The sequence below is a fragment of the Emydura macquarii genome, unplaced genomic scaffold (genome assembly GCF_026122565.2).
Source record: "Emydura macquarii macquarii isolate MOO-44397 ecotype Brisbane River unplaced genomic scaffold, CSIRO-AGI_Emac_v2 contig_2636, whole genome shotgun sequence".
In the NCBI taxonomy this organism is placed as follows: Eukaryota; Metazoa; Chordata; order Testudines; family Chelidae; genus Emydura; species Emydura macquarii.
Genome location: NW_027132773.1, coordinates 34,817,923 through 34,831,768, shown reverse-complemented (window position 1 = coordinate 34,831,768; position 13,846 = coordinate 34,817,923). Strand labels below are relative to the sequence as shown.

Sequence of the window (13,846 nt, the reverse complement as noted above, 5' to 3'; positions counted from 1 at the left end):
CAGATGCAGTAGTTCATGGCGATATACCTGGGGTATTATTCGTTGCATGCAAATCTCTTGTGTCTGTCTGCGGCAATATAACAAGTCTGTCTTACGGGCAAAATGGGAGAACTGCTGTGCCTTTAGGGGATCCACCTCTTTGTCTATCATGGCTACCTGTTCAAAGGCCCAGCTCAAAGTCTCATCATTCCTTTGCTCCACATGGAAATCTGAGAATCCTGTTAGCTTCTCTGGGTTCATTTGTGGAGGGGGTATTTTTTTGGGGCCTATGGCAGGCCCTTCTCTAGAGTCATGTACTACTGGCATCAACTCTGGAGTGTATAGTCATGATTATGCCTACAGAGGGGATCACCTCTCTCATCTCCCGCCCCTCTTTCCTTTCCATACATTTTTCTTTCCAGGATTTTTTTCTCTTGGGACACGAGGTCAGAAGGTTGGGTCCTTAAAAGGAAACAAGACCCCTAATATCTCTTGTGGAGTATCTTCCTTGGGCTCCTGTGTTAAGGGGAACTTCTGTAATTGCTCAGGGAAATATGGCCAGTCTTGACCTAATATCACTGGGTAGGGGAGATCCAGAGACATGCATACCCTCATCTGGTCTTGGTTCCTATCAGTCAGTGTTACTGTCATGCTGGGATATGATAAAATGTCTCCATGGGTTCACTGAATAGAGATTTCTCCTGTCATGCTGTCTGGCATGGTTCACGAGCAAGAATACCAACTTCAGGGCAGACTGTTAAGAAGCCGGGCACAAACTCCAAACTGGTTGTAAGTTCTATGCTTAGATTTTACTATTCAAGTGTAAACTCCTTAGGTACTACATAGTCTTAACGTGGAGTCAGACAGTTCCCTTGAGCATTCCGATCTATCTTGCCATCCAGGAAAGCTTGAATCTGTGATAGATGGTCGCTTTACACCAAAGATAACTATATTCACGTTACTTCCAGTTGCAAAGGACCAGTCATTTGCCCCAGGTCAAATTGTCTTAGATCTCACACTAAAGACAACACTTGTAGCCAATCATGTAACAAACAAACTAAAGGATTATTAGGTAGGAAAAAGAAATGAGTTATTTACAAGGTTAAAACAGATAAAGATACACACACAAATGAGTTGCAGTCTTAGGTTTCAGATGGTGATAGAGTTGCTGAAATATGCCAGCTTTGTCTGTCCATTAGGACTAACTCAGGTTAATCCTGGGGATCTCTTGCTTATGTTTAGAAATCTTTTCCCCTTAGAGTACAAACAGCATAAAAAGACCCTAATTCCTTCCGGTCAGGGATTTTTATCTCTCCTTTCCCTTCCCAGAGCCCAAGATGATGGGACAAATGCTTCTGCATGTAATCTTTTCATGAGTGGGGGGGAGGAGCAATTGACAGAGTCTTCCACCATGACCCATTTAGATTCAGTAGCTCTTCCTGATGGGCAGGAAATAACACCTTCTTTAGGAATCCAACATTTTGTATTAGGTGAAGTTTTTTCTTGTTCTGTGAGTTAGAGTTTCAAAAAAACATATTACAGTTATAGAGCAAATGCTTAAATATTACCATAAAGCATGGGCTATAGATACTATAAGTAGGATTACTGCATGCAGCATCCTACAAGCATTCCATAAAGTTTAAACAGTAAACACATTCTTGTAACACTAATATTGGTTTTAATTAATTATACTAACCCACAGGTAAGCCAGACTGGTTTCCAGATATGCATTTGTCAGCAAGGCCTGGGACCTTGGCATGAGCTGGTACCTGATCTGCCAGCCTCACATCCCCCTTTCTTGAGTTTTCCTACTGCTTCATCTATTTGTTCCCAGACGGATGTCTGGTCACAGCCTGAGTTCCTGAGAGTCAGCATTTTGTGAACATTCCCTTCAACTGGAATTGAAAGTTTCCTTGGGCTTTTCTTCTGGGCCCTTTTCTCTCCTTTCCAGACCTGTCTGAAGTTGAACTCCATGTAAGGTCAGTCATGAAACCTGTGTCTCTGTTGTCCACAGGAGTAACATTTAAAGTCACAAGCCTACTGTCTCAGGGAAATCTTACCCATGGACCTTGAGGTGGTCACCGTCCCCCTATACTGCTCGCCGACCAATCAGCTGTCTCAATTTTCTTGGGATTTACTCAGGAGGGGCCACGACCACTCTTGGATCCCAGTCCTCCTCCTTCCTCCGTTTATATGGAGCAGTTACTTCCTCAGCAGAGGAACAGCTTGAATGGCCATATAATTCTCCATGAAGTGGGTGGAATTGGCTAGGTTTACTGGTTGGGGTCTACAGACCCAGGCTTCTTTGACGTGTTCCATAACTGAGTTCTGCTATCTGGGGTTCTGTTTCAGACTTAGCTTTAACCAATGACAGCAGAAGTCTTTAACCTTTGGGTGATTGCACATGGTCATGCTTTCTGGGGGGAGGTAGTGCTCATGGCAAAAGCGCTGGTGGTAGGCCTCTTCATCTAGACCTGGCCTGTCCAATATGGCTGCCTTCACTTGCTCATAGTCCTGGGCTACTGCATTGTCAAGTTGCGGTATGCTTCCTGGGCTTCTCTGATGAGGAGTGCAACAAGTCAGATTGTCCACTGGGCCAGAGATCAGTGAGACCTATGGCCACCCTCTCGAAGATTACCAAGAATGATTCCGGGTCATTGTCTGTCATCATCTTGGGAAGTATAAGGATTATAGTGGTTCCCTAAATTAATGGAAATACATTCTCCATAAGTGCGGAACTTTGAGAGGTAGGAGCTGGTACTAGTTACCCTGCCCATTGCAACAACTGTTGCTGAACAACTGTTGCTGTTTCTGTTCTTGTGAGTCAGTCAGCCATTGCAGGAGCTAATTCTCCTACACAGTTCTCTTGTGTGTATATATAGGAAAAAAGGAGGGAAGTTTCCCCTCCCCCAAGCTTCTCTTTTCAGCAGAGATGGTTAAATGTAATCCCACTTCTGACACCACATTGTCAACACGTCTTGGTGTGGTATATCTCGGGTTCCAGCTTCTTCTAACTAACCCTCCTCAGTTTGTTTTCAAATAGAACAGTTCATGAACCTTCACCTTAAATTCAGTCTATCCACCCTTCAGTTCCATGGCTTGCAGTCTCCTTCTGTCTTCCAGTTGCTGTCTCAGAGGAAGCCTGGCATTGGACTGTTCCTCCATTGCTATCTCAGACTCTTCTGCCCCCTTTTCCAGCTCTGTTCTCTCCCCTGTATAGCAGGTCTTGTTTTCTCAATTGGTCTCAGCTGTGTGAGCCTGTCTTCATGATTGGCAGTTCTGGCAGCTGCGTGGGGGTGTAATCAAGCTGCTTGCTTGTAAACAGGAAAGACTCTCCTCTCTCTTCTGTTTATGCTCAGTATGTGGTTTGTAAACCCCATTACATATCTATAATTGCAGCCTCTAGGAGGAAAAATTTAAGACATACCAGGTATATTGGTGAAGACTTGAATAATTCAGAAGATGGGGAAAATAACCTAGCCTCTAGTTGAACCAACATTGTGAATACTGGCATGGTTTTCAGATCATACTTTCCCAAAGGTTTGCCATTGGTAGAAGTTATTTGGATGAATTAAATTACATTTAATTCGAAAGGTGATATTCTTCTTGGAATTATTCTTGGAAATAATCAGCGATAGCAGATTATAATAAATTGATGGGTGTTTTTGTGTGTGCTTGTAAATTTAGTCTGGTTTCAGCTATTTTCTTCTGTATTACAGCAAAAGCTGCCCAGTGTTTAACGTTCATTATCTAATTTTTTCCTCTAAATGCACTGAAAACAATTCCACTGCTTTTATCTTGTTTTAAGAAAAATGGTATTTTCACTTTATATAAAGGAGGAAAGAAGATTACTTTAGTCCTCTTTATTCTGTATTTAGCAATTTAGGCAGACTACAGAAAAAGAGTAACCAGTTTTATATTAAATTGGGATCTGTGCAAATATGATTGATTTAGTGATGCTTCCATTTCTCATTGCTCATATTTGATTTTGTCTGTAAATCCGTCTCTGAAATTCCTATCTGTATTCTGGTAACCTCTAATATCAAGCTTTCATTATCAATATGCTAAAGTAAAATAAAATCTCATGCTAGATAATAAATTACAAATGTATGAGAGATGTGTGACATTACAACATATGAGTCCTCAGTGTATGCTGTATATTCCTAAATATTTAAGAAACTACTGATGCATAATTCCATTTTATCTAATTCTAAAAGAACAATTAAAAAAAAAAAAACCAACAACAACAGAAAAACCTTCTCTCTTTACTTTCAACATTCAAAATAGTTACTTACAAATACAGGTCTTGATCCTGCAGCACTTACTCAGGACTCATTAAGGAGCTTCGCCCAAATTAGGACTGCAGAGTTAGTCTCCAAAATTTATAATTTCATTTAAGTAACCAAGGAGGCCTTAAATTACAAGTATACATTACAAGTCTGGGAAACACAGCTACCTAGAAATAATGTGGTTTCTCAATGTCCTTAAAGTTGTGAAAGCTGATGACTAAAAGGTTAGTAGCAGAAGTTGCACTATTATGATGATTAAAGTATCAGATTAAATATCTGGTACCTGATGAAGACAGAAAACATTAACTGGAAAACACTTAATGTATACTGTAGATAACTGCTACACCTGCCTTAAACTAAGTAAAACTACATGTCTAGCTTCTGGTACTACACCTGCCAGTGTAATATCTGAGTGAGGTATTAGAACCAGTGCTAGAAAAATAAAAGAAAGAGGTCCAAGAGGATTCCAAATATGTACTGTAGATATTTTATTTTGTTTCCTATTTTGCTGGTTTTTAATTATATGCAAAATCTGATTCTGTATGAAAACTAATGTGTGCACTATTACTATTCTTTACCTTTCTATTTTTAAAAATTGTATACTTTATAAGACATTCTGTATGGAGTAAAACAATGAGCTACAAAAATAGAACAAGTATTCAATATATAATTTCCAAGGAGTTACTATTAATCTAAAATTCTTTCTTCTGAATTATTATAGGGCCAACTGAGGACAAAGATTGTTAAAAATGGCTACCGGGGAGTTGATTCTCTGATATACAACACAATTCAGGTTCTTGGTCTGACTTCAAGACCTTATGCTATTATTGTCAATGGAAAAGTCATCTGTGGAGAGGACTTACAGTATCAGGCAAATGGGGTAAGAATTGTGCTGTCAAATTATGAAAATGATTTTTCATAGGCTTTTTCCCAAACCCAATGAGGATAGTTAGTGAACCAATGCTAAGAATTTTCCAGTCATGCCCTGTATCTTTAAAAAAAAATAACCGGAGATCAGATTTTTGTACAGCAGAGTATGAGCTTAACTTTGCAAAAAGTCACAACAGTAGGAATAGAAGACTTTCTGGGTTAAGTTGCAAGAAAGTTTATCCCTGGCCGTTACACACACATCTGTCTAATTTTGTGTCTGCAGTGTTTTAGCTGTTTTGGTCCCAGGATATGAGAGAGACAAACTAGATGAGGTAATAGCTTTCATTGGACCAACTTCTGTTGGAAGGAGGTATAAGCTTTCAAGCTACCTCGAGCTCTTCTTCAGGTTTGGGAAAAGTCTGCTTTCTTTCCCTGTCTTCCCAAGAAAATCTGGGTCTGGTTCTATTCATTATCTTTATAAATGATTTGGATAATGGCAAAGAGAGTACATTTATAAAGGTTGCAAATGATACCAAATTAGAAGGGGTTGCAAGTGCTTTGGAGGATCGGATTAAAATTCAAAATGATCTGGAAAAACTGGAGAAATGGACTGAAATAAATAGAACGAAATTCGGAAAGGACAAATGCAAAGTACTACACTTAGGAAGGAGTAATCTATTGCACAAATACAAATGGGAAATGACTATCTTGGAAGGAGTACTGCAGAAAAGGATCTTGGAGTTATAGTGAATCACAAGCTAAATATGAGTCAACAGTATAACACTGTTGCAAAAAAACCCAAACATCATTCTGGGATGTATTAGCAGGAAGGTTATAAGCATGACACAAGATGTAGTTCTTCCACTCTACTCTGTGCAAATTAAGCTTTAGCTGGAGTATTGTGTCCAGTTCTGGGTGCCACATTTCAGGAAAGATGAGGACAAGTTGCAGAAAGTCCAGATGAGAGCAACAAAAGTGATTAAAGGTCCAGAAAACATGACCTACAAGGAAAGACTGAAAAAAAAGGGTTACGTTCTAAGTAATGGACTAAGTAAGGGAGATTTAAGTTAGACCTTAGGAAGAGTTGCCTGATTGCCAGGGTAGTTAAGCAATGGAATAAATTACCTAGGGAGGTTGTGGAATCTCCATCATTGGAGGTTTTTAAGAACAGGTTAGACCAGTGTTCTTAATTGGTGTTCTGCGGAACCCTGTTAGGGTTCCACGAACAGCTGTTCTCCGCGCTGCCGCGAGCAGCTGTTCTCCGCGCCGCCGAAAAAGGGAAGATGTCCCTGATTTTTCGATGGAGGGTATCAAGTGTAATTTAATTTATATTTAATTGAGAAACTGTTTGCATATAATTTGCTTATTTCGATATTTTTTTTGGCCCCATATGTAAAAATACTGTTACGAGTTTGGGGGGTTCCGCAATCATTTCTCGAGTCCAAAAGGGTTCCGTGGCCAAATTTAATTGAGAAACACTGGGTTAGGCAAACACCTGTCAGGGATGGTCTAGAATAATATTTAGTCTTGCCTCAGTGCAGAGAACTGAGCTAGATGACCTATTAAGGTCCCTTCCAGTCCTACATTTCTATGATTCTATTTAAAATGTTTGTTTTGTAAGGGAATTTGTTTTAATATAATTGATTATAATACTTACAGCTTGAGTATCCTAAGTGGTAAACCCCAAACCCCGTGCCCAGAATATCTCATCTAGGTCTCTAGGAAGATCTAGGATGGAGGAATCCTCTGATAGATCGTGAAACAGAATCCAAGGCTACTTTTAATGGCTGGAGTAGTCTTTGTGTCCTTAGCTTCCTTCTCCATGGGGAAAAGACAGCAGTATCAGCACTGTGGTTGACCCTCCCTCCTGCCTTGATGAACCCTCTGCTCCATCCCCAAATACCCTGCGGAGCTGGGCTTCAACTTTGCAAGGGCTTCACACTTTGCCCAAATCTTTCCCACAGTTCTGTATCAATGGTAGCAAAGGTAACAAGATTGGTCTCTAAAGGCATATTCATATAGATAGATAGTCAAAGCATCAAGCAACAGATACAATTTTTGCTATGTTACACTACTCTGAATTAGTAATTTAAGTTCACATGTAATCAAGATCTGTAACCCATTACATTCATTTGTTTCTAATACTCATATTACTGAAAAAATCTACTGAGCAAAGAAAATTAGAGAATAAGTTTCTGCCTTGAAGAAAAATGGATAACTCCCTTATAGAGAAAAATGTCATAAATAACTGTAATCAGAATCACCTCAAAGGAAATATTTTTTTAACACCAGAACTGCCTCTGAATAAGCTGAAAGCAACAAAAACTTTATGGGAGGTGTGTGGAGGGGGAGAACAAACTCCATAAAAATATGCTTGTAAGGAACCAGTCAAGCAAGCCCCTAATATGACAGCATGCAAATAGATGGAAACATAAAAAAGAAAATCAACGAAGTTGTCAAAAGCTTGTTACAAAATAATTGTCTTTTTATTTTTTAAACACAAACAAGGCAGATACCCCAGATCTCACTGTCCTAACAATTATTTAAAATAATAATGAATACAAAGAATAACCACTCAACAGCATGTGGTAGCAAAGTCTCCAACCTTAAAAAAATTGCATTAATTTAACGAGCCAGTACTTTAAAACAGCAGAAGATGTTTCTTCCATCACATCTTTGCCATCAGCCTTGCCCAAAAGTCCTTTTAGCATGCTCTAAAGATCAGTTGATTTAGGCTGTTTCCACTATGGATAACTCAGCAGCAACTTCACAATTTTGCAGTTCTCAGAAAGTTACAACCAGTGTTTTATTAAAAAAACAAAAACAGATGCACACCTCACTACTTTCTCATGGTCCTGAGACTGCTAAAATACAGTATGCCGTGCAAGAACAAAGAAGTGGTACTTGCCATTAGAAACACAAGTAATTCATACTCAGGGAGGGGTTGTGTGAGCGAGAGAGTCTGAAAGCAATTCCAGTGATAACAATCAAACTTGCAAATATTAAATGCAGCTTTTGGGGGGTATTGATTCAAAATGGTAGCATGTTCAACTCCTGTGATCATGCTATAACGGGGGTGGCCAAACTGTGGCTTGTGAGCAGCATGCACCTCTTTTACAGAGAAAGTGCAGCTCACCGAATCCCCTATTGTCCCCATTCTCTGACTACCAGACTGGGTTGGGGAGCTCGGAGCTTCTGCCCTGCAGCAGGGTGGTAGGGCTAGAGGATTTTGCCCAGTGGGGAGGAGGGTCTTGGGGAATCAGTAAATTTGGCCAACCCCTATAAGTTTTGCTTCTCCCAGGAAAATTGAGTCTAATAATTTAGAAGTAATGGATATAAACTGGCCATCAGAAAGTTTAGACTTGAAATTAGATGTAGGTTTGTGACCATCAGGGGAGTGAAGTTCTGGAATAGCCTTCCAAGGAGAGTAGTGGGGGCAAAAAACCTAGCTGGCTTCAAAACTGAGCTTGATAAATTTATGGAGGGGATGGTATGATGGGACAGGCTAGTTTGGCAACTGACTGATCTTTGACTTCTGGTGGTAGATATGGCCTGTGAAGGGGTGGGTTCTGAGTTATTACAGAGAATTCTTTCTTGGGTGTCTGGCTGGTGGGTCTTGCCCACATGCTCAGGGTTTAACTGATCACCATATTTGGGGTCTGGAAGGAATTTCCCCCCAGGGTGGATTGACAAAGGCTCTGAGGAGTTTTCACCTTCCTCTGCAGCATGGGGCACGGCTCACTTGCTGGTGGATTCTCTGTATCTTGAAGTTTTTAAATCATTATTTGAGGACTTCAATAACTCACTCATAGGTCAGGGGTCTATTACAGGAGTGGGTGGGTGAGGTTCTGTGGCCTGCGTTGTGCAAGAGGTCGGACTAGATGATCATATTGGTCCCTTCTGACCTTAGAGTCTATGAGTCTATGAATACTCTTCAGAGAACAGTGTATCTGAACAATAGTGACAACTTTAAAATAGCATAATAGGAGTTAAAAATAGATCTGCTCCAACTCCTGTACAGGCTTCTGATAGGTTACTTCTGTATCCTACAAGCACTTACACTCTTACTGATTGCAAATGTATAGATATACCAGGACTTCACATGGGTGTATGTGTATATAAGCTTTGAATAGTTTGCCTAAGGATAAGCCACAATTGCTATTTTTCCACTTAGAAAGGAACCAGCATGGCAGAGGGATTAAACTATACTGCTTGAGGGGATGTAGCAGGAAGCATGCTTCCCTTTGCACTAGAGAGCTCAGAAAATATTTTTGCCTCTGCACAGCCTTTTACTATGGGCTGTCTAAATACATACTAGAACCCTAAGGTATTTGTATATAAATAGAAACGGTTTACTTAATAATCAGCCTCTTCCTCCTGTCTCATTCATTTGGCGCTGCTCTGATCCAATATTTGTGATATCACAGAATTCATTACCATTGATGCCTTTTTATGGTATGATGCTACAAACTCTGACCTGGAGCTTTAGTGAATGAATCGATCAGGAGGAGTAGGCAGATTATGGAGAAGAGAACTTCTATTTATATACAGATTTCTTGGTAACAAACAATGAAAAGTAGGGATATTTTGTACCTGGAAGAACAATGGGGTTCTGAAAAAATACGAACAGAATCCTTAAAGGTGCTGTGCACCTGCAACTCCCATTGGAGTTAACCATTGGCCACCTCTCAGGATTTGGCCCTAATTATTTACAGTTTGTGTTCTGTGACAAGGTCTGTTTCACTATAATTATACATATCTTTTTTCATGTTTTAAAACAGATTCTTTACATTTTATTATGGGAAAATCAACAAAAATCTGTTTAGTGTGTAATGAACTCCCCATCTCTTGTAGTTCACTATTTCTAATTGTTAGGGACTGATTACCATTTCCCACCCCCCACACATGAAGTTGTAGAGCAGCACACAGGAGCATTACACCTTAAGGGCTGTAGAAATTTCCCTGTCATGGGTGCAGGAGGAACAATGGAGGGGTTCCGCTAGCTGGGTGGAATAAAAACAAAAATGACCTGAGAGTAGGAGGGTCCTTCTTTCTCTTCAACACAGATCACTTTGTTGCGGGGGCTAATTGTATTGTATTAGGGCCGCTGCCAGTCATAGAGCCTTCCTCTTGTTACTGTTGTTGGCTTTGTGGGGGCTGAATTAATCTTCAGGCTATGTAGCTCAGGAAGCTTGATAGCTTCTGCAGCTACCATCCTACAGAAGTTTATTTTGACTGGATCCAACCCTCTATTTGAGAAGGGGGTGGAGAAGACTCTTTTGGAATAATGCAAGGAAAGGGTTTGTACTTGTTAAGACTCCTAGAAACATAGGGCTGGAAGGGACCACAAGCAGTGTAGTGGGTTGACAGTCATCCTTCCCCCTCTGGCTCTGAGGGAGGCCACTCTGCCTCACTACATCACAGCATCAATGTTAAATATTAGGGGAATTAGGGGAATCAATGGCCTACGGCCCAGGCCCTTTGGGCAGGGCAGAGCATTAAGCAGTTTAATGACTCTGCTCTCTGGACAGAGCAAAGCAATAAGCAGGAGTTCTGGCTTTGTGTGCAGGGCAGAGCAGTAATCAGTCTATGGGGATGTAGCTCTCTGGGCAGGGCAGAGCAATAAGCAGTCTATGGGGCTCTGTGCAATAAGCTGGCTAGAGCCCAGCTCTCTGGCTGGACAGAGAGCAGGCAAACACAGCCTGTTTGGCCTCAGATGAGGAGGCTGTCAGCCCAGGGGTGCAGTTGGCAGCAGGGTTAGAGGGACCCAGGCCCACCCTACTCCACCAAGTCCCAGCCCAGGGCCCCCACAGTGGCAGAGGGCTCCACCACTGGGTCAGCGGGGATTCCACCAAAACACGCTGACTCGTGATCTGACAGCAAAACTGGACTACTTCCTATCACAGTCCAGGGATAGGGCTCCGCAGTCGAAGGGTTTTCCTGGGCTACTTCCTATCACAGTCCAGGGATAGGGATCCACAGTTGAAGGGTCCTCTGTCTCCTAAGGGTATATTGCAATCAGCAATCCTAGTAGTTCCTCTCCACAATCTGTTTCCTCTGGGTAAATGGCAACCAACAGTCCCAGAAGCTCCTTTCCGCACTTGGTTTCCTCTGGGGTCAAGGCGTTACCTAGCTCGGTAGTGGAACCGGAAGCCTGCAGTAGGCTAGTGACGTCTGTCTCCCTCCCTGACTCTGCCCCAACTGAGCCAGAGGCTCCACCTCTTATACTTCTTGCCCCACCTTTCAGCTTCCAGCGTGAGGGGTGGGCCTAGTCTGGCTCCACCTACCAGGGTGCAGAGAATGGTTTCCCCCCCTTGGCTCAGAGGTAGGCCTCTCCACCTCACTACAAGCAGTGTTCAAGTCTAGCCCTCTGTGCTGAGGCAGGACCAAGTAAATGCTGACCACCACTGAAAGGTGTTCATCCAACCTGTTCTTAAAAACCTCCAACAATGTAGATTTCACAACCTCCATTGAAAGCCTATTCCAGAGATTAACTACCCTTATAGTTAGAAAGGTTTTCCTAATATCTAACCTAAATCTCCTTTGCTACAGATTAAGCCTATTACTACTTCAGTGAACATGGAGAACTATTTATCACTATCTTCTGTATTTGAAGACTGTTATCAGGTTTCCCCTCGGTCTTCTTTTCTCAACACTAAACATGACAAGTTTTTTTAACCTTTCATTATGGGTCATGGTTTTCTAAACCTTTTATCAATTTTGTTACTGTCCTGTGGACTTTCTCCAATTTGCCCACATCTTTTCTAAAGTGTGGCACCCAGAATTGGACACAATATTCCAGCTAAGGCCTCACCAGTGTTAAGCAGAGTGGGACAATTACCTCCCATGTCTCACATTCAACACTCCTATGAATACAACCCAAAATATTAGACTTTTTCACAGCTGCATCATGTTGATGGCTCATATTCAATTTGTGATGTTCTATAATGCCCAGATCCCTTTCAACTGTACTACCACTTAGCCAATTATTCCCCATTTTGTAGTTGTGCATTTGATTTTTCATTCCTTGGTGTAGTACTTTGCACTTGTTTCTACTGAATTTCATCTTGTTGATCTCAGTACAATTCTCCAATTTGTCAAGGTCATTTTGAATTCTAGTCCTGCCTTCCAAAGTGTTTGCAAACCCTTCCAGTTTGGTGTAATCCACAAATTTTATAAGCTTACTTTCCACTGCATTACCCATTGAATAGCACTAAACCCAGGACTGACCCTTGTGTGGCCTCACTAGATATGCCCTCCCAGTTTGATAGTGAATCACTGATAACTACTTTTTGAGTATGGTCTTTCAATCAGCTATGCACTTACTTTATAGCAATTTCCCTTGTTTATAGACCACATTTCCTTTGTTTATTTATGAAAATGTCATGTGGGATTGTGTCTAAAAGCCTTACTTAAAATCAAGATATAAGTTAAGTGCTAGTATAGAACTAACCTTGATGAATGATAACTATTTTAGGCACTACTTTTACTCTAATACTATGGTAATACAGTAGTACATAACGTACCAGCCAGATTATGTAAGATTTATTGTTGGATGAACTCATACAAAATTATAAATGTTGACATGCTTATAGGCAAGCCCATGATTCTCAGGCTACAGAATTTGCCACAGAATTCACCTCTTCATTTAGAATTGTGCTGTAGATTCTTATCTTTCATTTAAAAGAGATTGCTTTCAGCTGTCATTGTTGCAGAGATTACATGTGGTTCACATTTTCAAGGTTAATGCAGTAATGTGTCCTTGAATTTGTAGGGAACCTGAAAAAAAAAAGCTGAATATGAACTTCCCCATTCATTTTAATGGGTCGTTGATTCTGAAACCTAAAAATAAGAATCTGCATAATCAGCATAATGGAAACTGAAAATAAAGAGACAGCATGAAATAAATTAAAGTTGGTATCAAATTAACACTGGGACTACTACTCTGGTTTGATTTTTAATTTTCATATTTAATTCATTTTATTAATTTATTTGAAGTTGCAGCAGAATTTCCAGAATTTTCACCAAAGTGCTAAAGAATTTAGGGACCTTTCTGCAGCACTTATGTCCAATTTGTCACTGACAGGGTCTTGTCTGTAGGGTCAAGTTAAGGGTTTTATGGGTGTTTGGAGGGGTCTTTATATTAATTTAGCATACCTTTCTTAATTCATTTTGTTTCACTTTTTCCACAGAAACTCACCTTACAGATTTCTATACCAATTACTCAAGAGCTGAACATTATACTTCAGTAGAATATTTAGAAAGTATTTGTGTAATTCAACATAAATGAATCTCAAATTTTTTTTTGTCATTCTGATTGTAATGTCAAAATAAAAAAATCAGTCTTTGCTTACATTCTTGATAATTTTTAATACCATAATAGGTTAGTGGAATGTAAATAACCATTTTATTTTTTTAAGTCAATAATTCTTCAATTAAAGGAATATTAAGATTATAGACAATTCCATAACAATCAGTATGTGATGAAAACTACCTCAAACTATTGCATATCCACATGGAAGAAAACAAACCTGGAAAAAGTTCTCCCTCTTTTGAAGCCCAATTCTGCATTACTGAAGTCAGTGAAGTTTTACCATGAACCTCAAAGGATACAGGAGCTTGGAATCTCTCTCCCCATCACAAATTTAGCAAAAATTTGGCTTAAAAAGAACATTATAAATGTAACCAGTTTAACTAGATAGATGGAA

The 13,846-nt window shown here is 40.3% G+C and overlaps 1 protein-coding gene across 1 annotated transcript in view; it reads left to right on the top strand.

The window, feature by feature from the left end:
- LOC137163705 (sucrase-isomaltase, intestinal-like) overlaps positions 1–13,477 on the top strand; it is a 101,659-nt gene extending 88,182 nt beyond the window's left edge. The window contains exons 22-23 of the mRNA XM_067563987.1: positions 4,990–5,148; positions 13,331–13,477. Coding sequence (XP_067420088.1) covers positions 4,990–5,148; positions 13,331–13,390 — 219 coding nt within the window. The 3' untranslated portion in view covers positions 13,391–13,477. The remainder of the gene's footprint in view (positions 1–4,989; positions 5,149–13,330) is intronic.
- Positions 13,478–13,846: the final 369 nt, after the last annotated feature.